The sequence below is a fragment of the Rhododendron vialii genome, chromosome 2a (assembly GCF_030253575.1).
Source record: "Rhododendron vialii isolate Sample 1 chromosome 2a, ASM3025357v1".
Classification (NCBI taxonomy): Eukaryota; Viridiplantae; Streptophyta; class Magnoliopsida; order Ericales; family Ericaceae; genus Rhododendron; species Rhododendron vialii.
This window is the reverse complement of record NC_080558.1, coordinates 36,162,829-36,179,836: the sequence shown is the minus strand read 5'-3', so window position 1 is coordinate 36,179,836 and position 17,008 is coordinate 36,162,829. Positions and strand designations below refer to the sequence as shown.

At 38.9% G+C, this 17,008-nt stretch overlaps 1 protein-coding gene across 1 annotated transcript; it reads left to right on the top strand.

Moving 5' to 3' along the window:
- Positions 1-7,385: 7,385 nt before the first annotated feature.
- On the top strand, positions 7,386-15,930 carry LOC131316510 (carotenoid cleavage dioxygenase 8 homolog B, chloroplastic). The gene is made up of 6 exons (XM_058345907.1): positions 7,386-7,746; positions 9,824-10,567; positions 11,913-12,106; positions 14,643-14,832; positions 14,949-15,051; positions 15,349-15,930. Exons 1-6 carry the CDS (start codon positions 7,453-7,455, stop codon positions 15,489-15,491), a joined length of 1,668 nt encoding a protein of 555 aa, XP_058201890.1. The 5' UTR covers positions 7,386-7,452; the 3' UTR covers positions 15,492-15,930.
- Positions 15,931-17,008: the final 1,078 nt, after the last annotated feature.

Sequence of the window (17,008 nt, the reverse complement as noted above, 5' to 3'; positions counted from 1 at the left end):
TTCTAGGGTTCATGGAATATATTTTATTGAATCAGGTAATCGTTGAGGGAAACAATTCCGAATTAAATGCAAAAGTGAAGAGAGAAATTACTCTTTAGCTTGACAACTCATCGATATAACAAAATTTACTCTTTTTTCAAGAAATAAGAGTAGTAAATTCAAATCTTATAAATTGATAGCTTACGAAAGCTCTATATATATTTGGCATAAGAGTTTGTTTCTCACTTGAAGATGCTCTTACTAGGGATGAGCATGGATCGGATTGGTTCGGTTTTATAGTAAACCAACAATCAAACTACTTACCAACGGATTATGAATTTAGGGAACCGAACCAACCCACAAAAAGCATAAGACCAAACCAATCCAAATCATTGGATTACGGTTCAGTTTCGGTTTTGAACCACGGTTTTACTTAAAACTAAAATATCATCTTCGTAAACTATTCAAAGTACTCCAAATTGCGGAGCTAACAAAGAATTGATTTTTACTTATAGAAATATAGGAAAATTTAGGTATTAATTGAACCGTGGAACCACTATTCATTAAATGAAGCATTATATATTTATACACTTTATATCCAATGAGGGATCCCGCACGGGCTTACCGTGCGGGACTCCCCTTTCCCGATCGAATTGCAACGATCCGAGCCGCTCAATGTGTTCAGAACGTGATTTTAAGGGTACCCGCGAGAAATAATAAAAAAAAATGATCGGGAAGGGCTTGATCCGAGCAGTTTTTTACTGAACCGTTCAATAAAAAACTGTTCGGATCAAGCCCTTCCCGATCATTTTTTTTGCTGATTTCTCGCGGGTACCCTTAAAATCACGTTCTGATCACTTTGAGCGGATCGGATCGTTGCAATTTGATCGGGAAAGGGGAGTCCCGCACGGTAAGCCCGTGCGGGATCCCTTAGGGGAACCGGACTCTATATTTATATACCATGTACTTTTGGTGTATCAAAATTATAGGAATAAGTTTTTTGTTATAAATGTCACTGGATTTCAACAAGCAAAACTAGGAAAAGTCCTTAATCAAAATAGAATTAAGAGCGGGCGGAATACGACCCGTAAAATGAAAATTTTAATTATTGGAATGAGATGTGATATATAGAAATTTATGCTAAATAATTTTGATAGTAAATTAATACTAAATAGGACGGTGGATTGAATAGATTATTAATTTAGGAAATTTTTTTGACTGTATATAACTCTCAAGTATACTTGGTGTATCTAAATTAAATTAAATGAGATGTATAAATATACGGTTCGAATCGGTTTGGAACCGAAACCATTAACCTAAATCCACAGAACAAACCATTTAACGCAGTTTTCAATTTTTTTAAACCGGAACCAAACCACCCTACTAAAAAACCAAACCAAATCATTCGGTTTGGATTGATTTGGACTGGATTCGCGGTACGTTTAACGGATTTTTTGCTCACCCCTAGCTCTTACGTTTCTAAATTCTAGTCCTCCGGCTTGTCTCTAACATGGATCCAATCCATGTGATCATCGTCCATCAAGAAGGATACTGAGATAGATTTGAAAGGTAGAGAGGATCTCAATCGTTCCCACAACTTTTGTTCCTTGACCTACCATAACAACCGCAACCTTAGGTTCTGGAGTGTCCTTCAATAGCTATTTGGCACTAGCTTTCGCTTGTGGGGAAGAACTGTCAAAATTATTTTTTTCTTAGTGGAAGTCGAACTAGAGACGATATCAATTGAGCGACTAGTTGATCAAGTTGCAAAGGTGGGCGCACAAGTGCGCAGCCACATGCATCACTTATCGTGGCATAATTTGGAATCCCCATTATTTTAATTCAGCTTAATTGAGGGGATCAAGTTGACGTTAAACGTACACTCGGGTCTTGTGGGGGAAACCCTAATTTTGTCTGCCACACCTGGAAAACTCTCAGCATTTGTTACTTGAGTAATTGATGTTTGTGGGCATGAAGGGAACACAAGCAATTGCTACAGTTTTTATTCTCTCAATTAACAATCAAGAAATGACGTTTAAATGATGGCAAGTGGGTACTCATCAACCAATGTTCTTAATTTCATAATTTTACCCATCATCGCTTTAACTGTTGGCCCAATTATACTGTCTGGTTTAGGTGGAAAACTCTTTTGGTTTAGGTGTTGGTTTTGGGTTTTATTCGGCCATTTTTGGCAGAACCTCTGTAGGGTGTGTCCGGCCCGCGAGGTAAGCCATGTTTGGCCTACTACTCCTACCCCATGATTATCGTTATGTAAATGGTTTGGAATACCACCTAGGCAATACAACGTGGTACTCCAGGAGCACTGAATAATTACTCCAACTGTTGAGCCAACTTCTTCTACCGAGTGCATATCTTGAAAGAGAGCCATTCAGTTGAGGAAATTACATAAATTTATGTATACGTAAAAATGAAATTACGATACACCAACTTTATTTTATTTTTTATTTCTTTTGTTTAGGTTTATGTGAAGGAAGTTCATTATTGTGTGCAATTACAGGGCCCTTTCTTTATTATTATAATTACAACGCCCTTTTTTTTAATGAAGGTGCTGGGGTAACTTCTTAATGAGGACGACAAAGGGTCTAGTTATTGTAAAAGGAGTATTAAAATTATTTTCATAAACCTATATTAATTATATTACGTGTCATACCCACCAAACAAAAAGTATATATATTTTAACAATTTCAAGAAAGGGAGGTTTAACTAACATGCATCTTCCTTCTTCTCCGGTGCCGAGCGGGTACCACATGGTGCCCGCTAACATATCCGAGCCGTTCATTATGTGTTTGAACGGCTTAGATTTGGAGAGAGAAAAAAGAGAGAGAAAGTGTTGGGTGAGAGGAGAGAGAGGGTTTCAATCCGAGCCATCCAAAAGTGTATTGGACGGCTTGGATGTGCCGAGCAGATACCATGTAGGATATACTCGCTCGGCACTGAAAAACCACTCGAGGAAAAGGGAATGACTAATTGAACCGTATAATAGTTGTTTCCCTTCACGATAGGTGGAGCCAATGAATATATACAGGCATTGGGAGCACTACACAATCGATCTGCTCTCTAACTTTAAATTGGTAAGACAGCTCGCCTACTTTGTACTACTATTGATTTTTCTTCTCTTATTTATTTATTTTCTTTTTATTAAACAGTTCCCCACATATTCAAATGAAAGCACCGTGAACCTTGTAGATTTGTTTTTGTTGAGTGATACGAGCTATTCGAATACGTTATAATTCATAAGATGATCAATTCCTACAAACTATGCATGAGTTCATAAAATCTTGCCGTTCAGAAGATCAAAAAGAAAGAGTCAGTAATATATTAAACCGAAACTAATATAAAAAAAAGCTAATATAGAAAACAACCTGACAAAGAAACACACAATGGAGAATCCAAAAATGAATGGAGAAATACTCAAAACGAGAAATAACAATTAATTCTCGAATCGGATAAGATTTGATTATTGACCTCTCAGTTGAGAGTATGCTCACAGCCAATATATATGTTTATCTGTGGAGAAAAACTTATGCATGGGTCTCTGTGAATAAGTTTTCACGGAGCGCAATTTCGGTGGTCCGTTTCGGCTTTAGACGGTTTTTGCGGCGGTCCGTTTTGACTTTGGACGGTCCGGCATCGAAAAAGTTTCATTAAAATTTGTACCTTCCAAAGCCAAAGTAAACTCGCGAGATTGAGGCGCCTCTGTGAAAAGAATGTTCATGGAAGCTCCGTAAATAACGTTTCTCTCTTATCTGTGAGTAGCAGCCACGGAATATGGGATCCCACAACCGTCGACACATTGACCCTCCAGTGAAAAACTTTCTTTCCACGGCTGCAACTGCAATGATTAAAAGTTCATTGTTCATAGGAGAAAGTAATTTGACTGGAAGACAGCTTTTGTCTGCCATTTGGAAATTGGAAGCGAATTTTGGATTAATTTTTGGGAACTTTGACCATGTGAAAGGGACCAGGTGGCAGACACGTGGACCCATATTTGCACTTGTTATAAATTAATCTACTACATCCACTAAATATATCAAGCGAAAAAATGATATAGGTACACCGTACCGACAGCCGCACCGGGTTGTCTTCGGCCACCGGAAGGCCGATCCGAGCCGTCCAAAAATTCTAAAAAAAAAGCAGATGGGGCACTTGCAAGAATCAACGGCATTCGATGTGTGTAGGGTGTTTGATCTAAACACCCTATTTTTCGTGTATATATGTATATATGTGTATATACAAAAATAGGGTGTTTAGATCAAGCACCCTATACACATCGGATACCGTTGATTCCCGCGACGGCCCCCCTCTGTTTTTTTTATAGAATTTTTGGACCGCTCGGATCGGCCGTCCGATATCTGGAGACGGCCCGGCGCGGTCGTCGGTATGGTTTCCCTATAAAAACCGTCGGTACTCATAGCAGTACTGTATATAAAGAGGCCCACCAAATCATGTAATATTTTTTTTTTTATGACAAAGTAGAAACTTTGGGCACCCACTTTCCCAAAGTGGTATGGACTAAGAAAATAAATGAGTGGGGGAAATCAATGAGACTCAAATGATGGGAAATGGGAGTGTGTTTATTCATGGAGACAATTATACATGGTTGCTTTGGGATCGAGGTGAAATGGACCAACTAGAATGATTGATTGGTTCACAACCACTTTGGACGGGCAAGGTGCATGTGTCTCTCATGGACATGCGCAGTGGTCAGAACCGAGGGTGACCGCAAACGGTTGATGGTCAGGCCCCGGATCCCAGGGTTGAATTTTCCCTATTTACGAGCCTACTTAGATCAGAACTAAATTAGTTGATTCTCTTTCGCCTATCGGCCGGCCGACTTTAAGCAAGCATTTCGTGCTGATGGATCCCAAGTCTCCTAGCGCGCCCTCTTGGTCACCCACATCTTTGCTTCTAGAGTAGAATCGTTATTTTATGTGATAAAATCAATCAATCCAAATGAAAATTGAATTCATTCACTATATCTTTTGAAGAAGTTATGACTCGGACGAGAATAAAGATTGAGTCTCATTCCATATGTCAATAGAATCGACATCAAAACTTTTAGCAATATGACCTTCTCAATGTATGTATCCTCTTGAGTACTTTGAAAGTGGCTTGTTCGCGAATCTCGACGCCACTCAATCATAGCCATGGATACATTCCTTTTTATTTGTTTGCTTCTAGGTTTTTTCCCCTTTTGTCTTTTTCCACAGAGTATATATTCATAAAAACCCAGTGTGAAATTTGTTTCATACTATTTCACTTAGCCTATTGAATTTGGTTTTGGACTATTTTTTGGGCCTCCTTTCTTGAAATAAAACCAGAGAATTAAAGACTTCTTCTGTACAATAAAAAATTAAAATTTTTTATTGGTCTTGGGTCTATATAATTTGGGATAAAATACTTTTTTCAATATAGTAATAGAATTTTTTGGAATAAAATTGTGATGGTGGCCGCCGCCAACTTGTCCCTCCCGGCTCCATCCTCGTGTCCCTGTGAATTGAACCATACACCTCATCATCAAAAGGGTGGCTACAAGACCAGGGAGTTTAGCCAAGGCCCCTGTGCAAATCTTTGGTTAGGTAGATTAGTTTTCTTAGGAAAATGAGAGAGAGAGAGAGAGTGTGTAGATATTTCTGACAGCTTGCTACTTTTTTTTATCAGTCATGAAATCCGAGTAATTACTTCCGACTAAATTCTATCCCTTGGCAATTTCTAGATGTAAGCCAAAAATGTTGTTAAATAGACGAACACCACTGTAGGCGCGGTCAAAATTATGACCATTAACCCGCGAAGAAGTTTGGCTCACCATTCATGGGATGACACGTAGAGGGGTCGCGAGAAGGATACATGGCTAGTGACCGCCACGCGGCACAAGATGGGACCCACGAGCAAAATAGGCTAGCTAGGGCAAATAGACCAGAGAGAGCCATCGCAAGGGTCTTTTGGGTCGTGAGACCTGAGCAAGGGACCAAAGACGCGAGAAAGACGAAGAGGTACAAAGTTTACCCAGATGTCTAATTTTGCTTTGATCATAAGGCAGGACCAGAGGGGCCTTCCTAAAGACTCAATTGTGGTATGGACACAACCTCAAAAAGTTCTACCCCTGCCCATGCGGGAATTGAAGGGGATCTAGTGACTTGGTGGCTTACAAAGAAAGAAGGACTGTCGCGAGGAGGGCATGCCCACGAGTCAAGGCTTGCGAGGGGTGACATCACCATTGCGACTAGGGAATACGGAACGGACATGTGGCGCAATTTTATTGGACTACTCTTTGTCTGTCTTCGGCCCAAGTGCCTATAAATACTAGACATTCCCTCAAATTTCAGGGGAAGAGATTTTCCTAAGAGAAAGTTGATGAGCGTTGATTCCTATGAAGGAGAACATTCTTTCAAAGAGTAACCTCATGACTTGATCGATCTAGGGAAACCCGTCTACACCCTGCATAGGGAGACTAACTCTGCCTTGGTCTCTTCTATCCTCCTACTTCTTCCTTCACCCTTCTAGATTACTTCTCTCTTCGATCTCTTTCCCAATTATCAACCAATTGCACTTCTCTAGCTCACACAAGTAGTTCACACATAGGCTGTTGGAAATTTGAATGGATTGGGGGTCCATTACTTCCTCATATTCATGGTGGGGGTTACCTCTATTCATTGTGGGGGTTATTCCTCTATTCATTGTGGGGGTTTTTTCACATTAAATTCATTCTGCCATTTACTCTACGAATTGAAGGCCAGGCAGCATTACAAGGGTCAAGTTCTGCTTATATAAGGAGCATTTCATAGCATAGTTCAACACAATTCACACAAAAAATCTACTAGCATTCTGATACATTGTGAGAGAGAGACAGACGCTGAGTTAGTTCGCCAAGATGTTCTTCGGTAGTGTTTCGACGTTTGTGGTCCGAGCCGGATCAATCCTGGGAGACAGACGCTGAGTAACCTCAACACCCTCCGGTAGGCGGTGAATCTGTTTTAAGGACACCGTGTGAAACACGGGTTTCGGTTCACGAATCCATTCTGTATTTCGGTTTGCATTTCAGTCTTTGTAATTTCATTACGTTGTAATTCTGTTCATATGTAAATGTTATAGAATTTGTACTCTGGATTCCCGATTGTAAACATTTTGTGCAACATAGGCTACCACTGAAAGAACTCCTATCCTACCAAGTGTACGTTTATTATCATTAGATGGACATAAAGTGGTAACTATATAATTGGTGAAACAAAATGTGCAAAGCTGTCTTCAAGTGTTACCCGAATACCAGCACTGAAGATTCCCACTAGAATTTCTCCATATTTTTTTCTCCTTTTTTTTCCCCCCACTTTTTAATAAAATAATCCAATATTTGTGCATATATACTTCTCCATCACTATAAGTATGTCACTTATTCAGACTTAACTCTACCATCTCTCCTCTTGTTATAATTCACTTTACATCTAGTCTTTGGACATGGCTTCGTTAGCATTCTCGACCACCGAGACTAGTATTTTCCCGTCGAGCGCGCTGACTTCCAACGGGTCAGCCCATGGTAGAGATGGGTTCATATTGGGGAGATCCATTTTTTTCAAGAACAGCAACACTAGGGACTTAAAAATCATGAAGGTTGCGACCAAATCGCCGGAAACTATCCCATCACCGGAAAAAGAAATTTCCGATGACAGGAAGCTTGCCGCATGGACAAGCATCCGGCAGGAGAGGTGGGAAGGAGAGATTGTCGTTGAAGGCGAAGTTCCTCTCTGGCTGGTATGTTAGCTTGTGATTTCTTTTCTCATCACACGCATATCACATCAAACTGGAAATTCAAGAAAGCGAACCATACAAATTCACAAGCACACTGGCAGAGTTCGGATTTTGTTTAGAGGTAAAACAAAAATGACAACCATTAAATAAAAAGTTGTCAAAAAAGCTAGAATATCAAATTATCAATCATAACATGAGAAGCTTTTGTATATCCCAGGTAGAGAAACTTTTATATATCCCAGGTATAAGAGGGGTCTTTTTTTTTTTGATCGGCGAAAGATGAAAACTTTATTAAAAATGGGGAGAGGGAAGAGGGGATCCAACTAAAAGTTGGAATACACCGCTAACGGGCAAAGGCCCAAACACCGAAGGGTCTACAGGGAATTACAACATAGAAACAATAGAGCCCAACCCAACACTCAAGTAAAACAATACAGCCCAAACACCCAAATTTCGGCCCACCCCTGGACTGGCCCACCCAAGCCAACCCCCATAACCCTAACCACAACGGCAGCCACCACCGTACAAGACACCGGAGGACCCAACCTCGCCGTTAAGCCGATCCGGCCGCTCCCAGATGTAGCAACCAGCTGCTGGAATCCGGCCTACGAGAGAGACCACCGAGGCAGCCACGGTAAGGGTACCAAGACCAACCACCAAAAAACCCCCAAGCTTCACGATTAAACAAGTAGCAGCAACCAACCAGAGCAAACGACCTGCCGGTCCCTCGCCTGAATGAGATCTCGGAAAAGGCCGCCGGCCGGAATTCGGCACACAAAGACGACCAAGAGAAAACCATCCATGAGGACCGCAACCAACCCGCCGCCGCCGGAGAGAAACCGAACCAGATCTGACCGTCATCTTTGCCAATCGATTTTGAATAAAACCTGCAAAAAACAGAAAAAAAACCTCCACCACCACCCAAATCCGCCACACCACCACCACCCACCGCCACCACATCACCACCACCACGCACCGCCCAAGACCACCGTAGTAGATTAGAGTCATCCAACGCCACTAGGCATACCGGAGGAACCAAGGGACCACTGGTCGGAGACGAAAAGGCCGAGCCTCGAGCGTCACGCCTTCCCACACAGAGGAAGGCGTTGACCCAACTGGAACTGAGATGCAAAAATGGGGGGAGGAAGAGAGGGAAGGAGCAGGAGAGGATGGAGGGAGAGAAGGAGGAGGGAAGGAGGAGGGTTGGCCTGGGGGGAGGAGGAGAGTGGCGAGCCTCCCCCCCAAGCGGCTTAGATCTGATTTTGAAACCGCCTGACTTTTTGCCTAGAGAGAGAGAGTCTGGTATAGGAGGGGTCTTGGTATCCTCTTAGGTCCTTTTTCAATTTTTTGGCTATTTTTCGAGCACACTTTGATAATCATTTCAGTTCATTTTGAAGAGCTTGGTGAGAACTTTAATCTTGCCAAAAATTTTAATCATCGGAGTTTAGTAGATACATGATTGGAACACGTGAAAAATGCAACAAAACAAAAATAGGGTTTCGATTCAGTGTGTTTTGGATCCAATTTTTGTTTTTTTTCAATTTTCATGTGTGTTGATCATATATTTAATAAAGTCTGACAAACATAAATTTTGTCAAGATTAATGTTCTTGCTGAGTTCTACAAAATGAACGGAACTGATCATCAAAGTATGCTCGGAAAGTGGCCAAAAAATTGAAAACGAACCGGAGGAGATACCAAGACCTCTCTTATACCTGGGAAACTTTTGTATATCCCAGGTACGTGATATCCCGTTCATTTTTGTAAACATTCACCTTATGCTTCATTTAATTATTTTAAAAGCTCAAACTAATTAAAACTAACAAGAAAAATATATGTTTATAAATAGATATATATTCTCATAGATTTGGTTTTGAATATAATAAAAAATAGATAAGGCCTCGTGTTTCTAATACGCCTAGGGCCTCTAAAAGTATTGGACCGGCCCTAACCGATAGCATGAATTAAGTTTCTTCATTTGTTACCCATATATCTCGACACGCAAGAAGAATAAAAAAAGATTACCTTACCCGGAAAAGTGCATGATTTTGTTTGGGGTTGGGTTCTTTCATTCCATGCAGAGAGGGACGTACCTTCGAAACGGGCCGGGCTTATGGAACATAGGGGACTACAACTTCCGCCACCTCTTCGACGGCTACGCCACGCTCGTTCGACTTCACTTCGAAAACGGCCGACTAACGATGGGCCACCGCCAGATCGAATCGAAAGCGTACAAAGCCGCCAAAACCACAAACAAGCTGTGTTACCGCGAATTCTCGGAGGTCCCAAAACCGGACAACTTCTTGTCATACATCGGCGACCTAGCGAAACTTTTCTCCGGCGCATCGCTGACCGATAACGCCAACACTGGTGTGGTTAAACTAGCGGATGGACGGGTCGTTTGCCTGACGGAGACGATTAAAGGGTCAATACTGATTGACCCGGAGACTCTCGACACGCTGGGGAAATTCGAATACAGTGACAAATTGGGCGGGTTAATACACTCGGCCCACCCGATCGTGACGGATACGGAGTTTTTGAACTTGTTGCCCGATTTGATTAACCCGGGTTATTTGGTTGTGAGGATGGAGCCGGGTACGAACGAGAGGAAGGTAATCGGGCGGGCAAACTGTCGAGGCGGCCCCGCACCAGGATGGGTCCACTCGTTCCCGGTGACCGAACATTATGTGATTGTGCCCGAAATGCCGTTGAGGTATTGTGTCCAAAATTTATTGAAGGCCGAGCACACACCACTTTATAAGTTTCAGTGGTGTCCGGAGTCCAAAGGGTTTATGCATGTTATGTGCAAGGCCACTGGCAAGATTGTGAGTCCCCTCTCTCTCTCTAAATGTTTAAGTCATTAAACACTAAGAGACTTAGGCTGCGCTCTTCTAAGCTTATAAGTCTAAAACTTATTTTGAAATTTTTTTATCTTTTCCTAATTTTTTACTAGCTTTCTGTCGTATTTTTTTGGGATTAATTGTTTATCTCGATGAGAAGAATCGAAAAAGTATAAAAATATGGACGAATGTTTTAACAATCCAAATAAAATCGCACTTTAGACAAATAAGACAGCTGTTTAATACTTTTTTTCGTTTTTAGTGATTTTTTTTTTACTTTTGGTCATAATTTTATACTTTTTAAACTGTTCTCGTTGAGGCGAATGATTAATCTAAAAAAAATCACCTAAATCTGAAAAAAATTAAAAATAAATAAATAAAACACACAAAACAAAAAAATAAATTAAGTTTACAAGAATGCAGATTACCTAAAATGTTTAAGTCATTAGATTGCGAGTCCTCTCTCTCTCTCTCTCTCTCTCTCTCTCTCTCTCTCTCTCTCTCTCTCAATGTGAAGTCGTTAAACACTAATAGTTGACCACTTATCCATGTCAAGTTGGGATAATGGAGTACAAAAAGAAATTACATACAAGCTCCGTCCACCTAGCTATCAAGAAATTAGCGCAGGACAGTTGCATGTTCCTGTCAAAATTTTAGTGAAATGATGGTTTTTTTGAACGGAAAATTAAATTTTTGTTTGAATGGCTTAGGTGCTCTGCTAAGAGTCCTTAAAAAAAAAAAATACTCCATCCGTCTCATTGTCATTGTTCTTTTTTGATATTCGTGTCAGTTTTCAATTACTTATCTTTGATAGATTTATGGATCTTATTTGATAGATTTCTATTTGTTTTAAAATACAAAGTTGTCGAAATCATGAAAAATTATAGATTGAAAGATATATGTAATAGACACTAAAGTGACAAAAAGAATAATGGACAAAGAAAATGGGACAGAGGGAGTACTTATTTGTAATTTTTAAGTTTAAAAATAATGAACTTACTGAAATTTAAAAATATACAATACAGATCTTGTTTGATAGACCTCGATGAGATCTTTTAAATGATGCAAAAAAAAAAATCATAAATTCATTATTTTTAAATTTAAAAATTGCAAATAAGTACTTATTTTTTAAGAAGGCTCGGTGGAATGGGGAGAAATGATGTAAAGGTAAAAGAATTGTATTTTCTTCATGTTTTCATTTGATAAAATAAGTTGTGGAAAAAGTTAAAATGCAGTAGTTCATTAATAATCGGCATGGCAAATAAAGCCGCCCGTCACTGTATTTTTTAAAACCCTTTTTATTTTTGTTGTTTGTCATATTGGTACAAAGGTGACGAGTGTGGAAGTTCCACTGTATGTGACATTTCATTTCATCAACGCATACGAAGAGAGAGATGAAGATGGTCGCGTGATGGCGGTCATCGCCGACTGCTGTGAACACAACGCCGATACAACGATCCTAGACAAGCTCCGCCTGCAGAACCTCCGAGCATTTTCCGGCGAGGATGTCTTGCCAGATGCTAGGTATGTACCATATATACCTCTCTACATACAACTACATATACGTACACAAATGAAGTTATTTGTGTTTTCAATTAAGGTTGTATTTAGTGAAGAACATAGGCTATTGAGGGGTGGTTTGGAGTGACTTTATTATTGGATTAACTTTTAAATTTATGTTAAAAAAATTTAGGTTATTGATTCATAGAAATAAAGCATAAAATTATAACAATATGAACCAGAAATGAAAAACTTTGCATATCCAAAGGACAAAAGTATTAATCCAAAAAATCAAATTGTACGCTGGGGATAATTTTTGTTTTTGAGTGAACCTTTTTAAGGTTTTGATCATGATTTTTTTAAATTTTATATTCCCCTCTTTTAGATAAACCAATAATTTACAACCAAAAAAAAAAAAGACTCGAAACTAATAAAGGTGGAAAAAATTTGAACAAAGACAAAAACTAATCCAAAAAGATTATTAAAAGCCAAACCATCCCTAACTCTAGTTGTAGGGCTATCGTCCTAATAATTGTTAATTTAATATCCTCCGTCCCATAATTTTAATCGGTCTTTTCATTTTGAGATGTCTTAAAATACATGATCATTTTGAAAACTCAACACCATTTGTAACTTTTGAAAAAATCTTTCATAAGTGGGTATGAACACTTTGAAAGCTTAGGATAGAGGGAGAATTTTGCAAAAATAAAAAAATTATATGACTTGAATTGCATTAAACGTATATCCTTTTAAAAAGTTGAAACTTCAAAACTGAGATTATGAGACTGAGGGAATAAGATTGGTATGGAAAAGGGCACAAAAAGGATTTAAAAACCATCATACTCCTGTCATTCCTTTCTTACGGTCAAGTATTTCATTTTGTGACCTTTAATAAGTGTCTACTATGAAAAATTAATGAATAAAAGATAGGTTTCTTTTAATTTTGACCTGAGTGATTCCAAAGAATCTCATAGAAAGCGTAATAATAATGTCTCCACGAAGGGTTACAATTTTTAAAGTGTAATGATGCTATTCCATAAAAAATTAGATTTACGCAAATTGAACACTAAAAATGCACGGAGCAAATAAATTTTGACATCTAGCGTAATAAGACACCACCCAATTCAATTCTTATTATATAATTGCTTTTACGTTTAACGAAACAGATCATCCCATATCACAAAAAAAAACAAAAACAAAAACAAAAACAAAAAAAAAAAAACAAAACAAAACAAGGAAACAAAGAAAAAAAAGAAGGGAAGTCATACCTGATCATGTATGTTGATATATAAAGAAGCTTAGTGCAAGTGGAGTGAGATGCTAATGTTAGGCAACATGTAGTCCCACAAATAATACAGGTTTAACCGTCACTAATTACAATTAACAACTAATATTTCTAGTCAAAAAAGAAGAAGCTTACTGTTAAAGTTTTGTTTAAAATCTTAATGAATTTCAAAAAGATGTTCAAGCTTGACTAGAGCCGATCTCAAACGATCTGTTTAATCGAGTCAATCGACAATCATGAGTTGCTCGAAATTTTTACACGTGAGAAGCTAAACAAGTTAAGCAGTAATTTATTCAAGCATGGTTTGTCAATTTAACGAGTTTTAAAAAAATGCTCAAGTTTAATTTGTTCGGGTAATGAATTGATCTCAAATGAACTCTTCACGATTCAAACATGAGCTCAAAATAGGGATGGCAATCTTACCAGAATCAATGGATACCTGAACCGGTCCCATTAATCCTGTCATTTTGACCTATGATCCTTTAACCGCAAGGGCTGTTTCGGTTTTTATTAATCCGTTCGGCTAAATAAGCCAACTGGCTTATTTTTTTGTCCTTATTCAAATTTTTTTCGTATTTGTTAATTTTTTGTCAATTTTTTTGGGGATTATTGCATCGTCATGACAAGAGGAATCTAAAAAGTAAAAAATTATGATCGAAACCTAATTTTTTTGAATAAAGACAAAAATAAGTCAACAAGCAAATTTTTCGTCTTTATTAAAAAAAATTGGATTTCGATCATAATATTTTACTTTTTAAATTCCTCTTGTCATGACGATGTAATAATTCCCAAAAAATTGACGAAAAACTAACAAATACGAATTTTTTTTGAATAAGGACAAAAAAAATAAGCCAATTGGCTTATTTAGGCTTATTTAGCCGAACGTTGAAAGAATCAGCAGGTTTGGTTTAGGCTCGAGTTCTTCCGATTTCCGCATCAAATTTTAAAGACCGAACCGAACACAACGCCACTTAACCTGAGGCAGGATTCTATATGCCGAAAACCCTTGTGCCTCTATGTCAAAGGGTTTTTCGGCCATTAGATTTAAAACATAAAAAAAAAAAATACACAATCCAACAGCCGGAAAACCCCTCGGCACAGAGATTTTCGGGACAGAGAAGATTTGAACCCAATTAACTGTATTTGCATAATTTCTACATATCGACATACGGGGCGGTTCCTGGGACACCTAAAAAAACATCAAAGTTCCCGATATACCTATTAACAAAGTGGCTATATAATATTGTGTACACATGCATACATATATATATACAGGGTTGGTCGTTTTGTAATACCATTAGATGGGAGTCCATATGGGAAATTAGAGGCAGCGTTGGATCCAGAAGAACATGGCAAGGGTATGGACATGTGCAGCATCAACCCTTTCTACTTGGGCAAGAAATACAGATATGCTTATGCTTGTGGTGCCAAACGCCCTTGTCATTTCCCCAACACCCTTACTAAGGTACGATTACCCTTCTGACAAAAGGAAAACAAAAATGCAGTACTTAGTATTCATTGAGTCTATATATCGACGGATTCCGAATATATAGATGGTTAACGGTTTAAATCGCATTGCAGCTGGATTTGGTGGAAAAGAAGGCGAAGAGCTGGTTCGACGAGGGTTCTGTACCCTCAGAACCATTCTTTGTGCCCCGGCCTGGTGTTACAGAAGAAGACGACGGTCAGTTGAAAGTTTTTGAAAATTTTATTACAAACACAACTACTCCTACCATAAAAACAAAAAAGTGATTCAAAATGATATTTCAATGTTGATTTGAGATTATGAGCAGCAACTTAAATGCTATTGTACTCCGTTTAATATGACCTTGTCAGAGAATATTGTCAAGTCATTCTTTTTTTTGATAATTCGGGTAGCGTACGCGCACCTGAATGTCAGGTTATTATGCATAAATGTTACGTATGTAAATGCTTTTTTGTTTTACTTCACTTCCAACGTGCATATAAATTGGATACGCAGGGGTGGTGATCTCCATAATAAGCGACAAAAACGGCGAAGGATATGCATTGGTGTTGGATGGATCATCGTTTGAAGAAATTGCCAGAGCAAAGTTCCCTTACGGTCTTCCCTATGGGCTTCATGGATGCTGGATCCCAAAATAGAACTAGCTAAAAATGGATTGCACCTTCATTTCCATCACTAGCACACTGCCTCGGATTGAAATGCTCTTTTGAAATGTAGTCTTTACATGCACGTTCGAACAAAGCCGTGTCTGGAATTGTCTGATACACGTGAACCTCGCTAAATGATGACGGACTTGTATAAATTGGACGATTCCAGACACGTCCATGCACATAAATCATATGCTTAATATTGCTCGTAAAATATGTCATGAGTTTATGTTTTTGTGTCAGCGATCATCAGTGACAGAGTGACTTGTTCATATATATATATCATAGTGCTGTTTGGGAATGAGAGGAATGTAAATGGGGATTACAGATGCTCTGGCCTTCTTAGATTTATTCCTAGCAATGTAAATTGCCGGATTGTATGGAAGTTGTTGTTCTAATTTAATATTTTACACTAATATGTTTAATTAGATTTGGTTTTGATGTACTATTAAATACCACATACATGTGATATTTCGTGGGTTTCTTGGGGAGAAATGCTGTTGAGATTTTTAAGGGTGGCTAGACTTTGTCTCCTCATTTCCTAATATTTCTCCGATTGGTTCGTGAGTTTGCTTCACTGTACGGAAGGAAACTTGAAGATCGATGTATCGTGGGCAAGGAATACCATTCAACACAATGCAGGAGGGGGTATATTGTTCATGAGGAGAGCGCTATCACGTGCCTCGACCACCCCACGGGCTTTTCTAATCCTTTCCCTATCTAATTAGTTTCTTGAATTTGATTGATGAATATTATTTAGAATTATTATTCTACAAGAAAATTCCTATCGCATATATTTTGTCCTAACAAGTTTAAATACTAATGCATATCACGAAGAAACCATGCCGCCCAAAAAAAATGTTGATTTTTGGCTCAAATCCCCAACCTCCCACCATCCAGCAATCTCCATTGATGAAACTCCCGATTACCGCCTACCTTTTTGGAAGAAGAACGCTCGAGAAGGCTCCAATGGATCCTATAAATACACCTGCAATCTCACCATCTAGGGTGCGGAGAGGAAAGAATAAGCTGAGAGCAGAAAGTGAGCACTGGAGGCTTGAAAAGTTAAAAAAAGCCTACACCGGTGTTCACTCGAAAATTTATCAGATCATAGCCACATATAATTGGGTCATGAAGTGTGTGATTAGACTAAGCCCTTTAGATCTGCTGGTCCATGGACCTTCACTCGAAATTAAGCTTTCAAGACGATAGCGCAAAAAAGCCCTCCCAAGGTAGCACACCGGTGCATGGATGAATTCATGAGTCAACGAAGAAAAAGAGAAGAAAAATGCGAACGGAAACAATGCAGATAGAGAGACTTGAACCCAAGCGCCTCCTAGAAACCAGAAAGCTCTAACACCTTTTTAATTACCAATTTCCCTTAAACTATCAGAAATGAACCAAACAAAGTGTATCAAGCTTATCTAACACAACGAGGAGATTGCTAATCATTTTGCTATAAATTGTGAAGTGGCTAGAGGGAGTAGACCGCTGTTGAGAGAGGGGAC

Coding starts and splice junctions, on each gene's coding strand:
- LOC131316510 (XM_058345907.1), top strand. CDS start 7,453: ATGGCTTCGTTAGCATTCTCGACCACCGAGACTAGTATTTTCCCGTCG. Junction 12,107..14,642: donor GATGTCTTGCCAGATGCTAG/GTATGTACCATA, acceptor ATATATATACAG/GGTTGGTCGTTTTGTAATAC. Junction 14,833..14,948: donor TCCCCAACACCCTTACTAAG/GTACGATTACCC, acceptor ATCGCATTGCAG/CTGGATTTGGTGGAAAAGAA.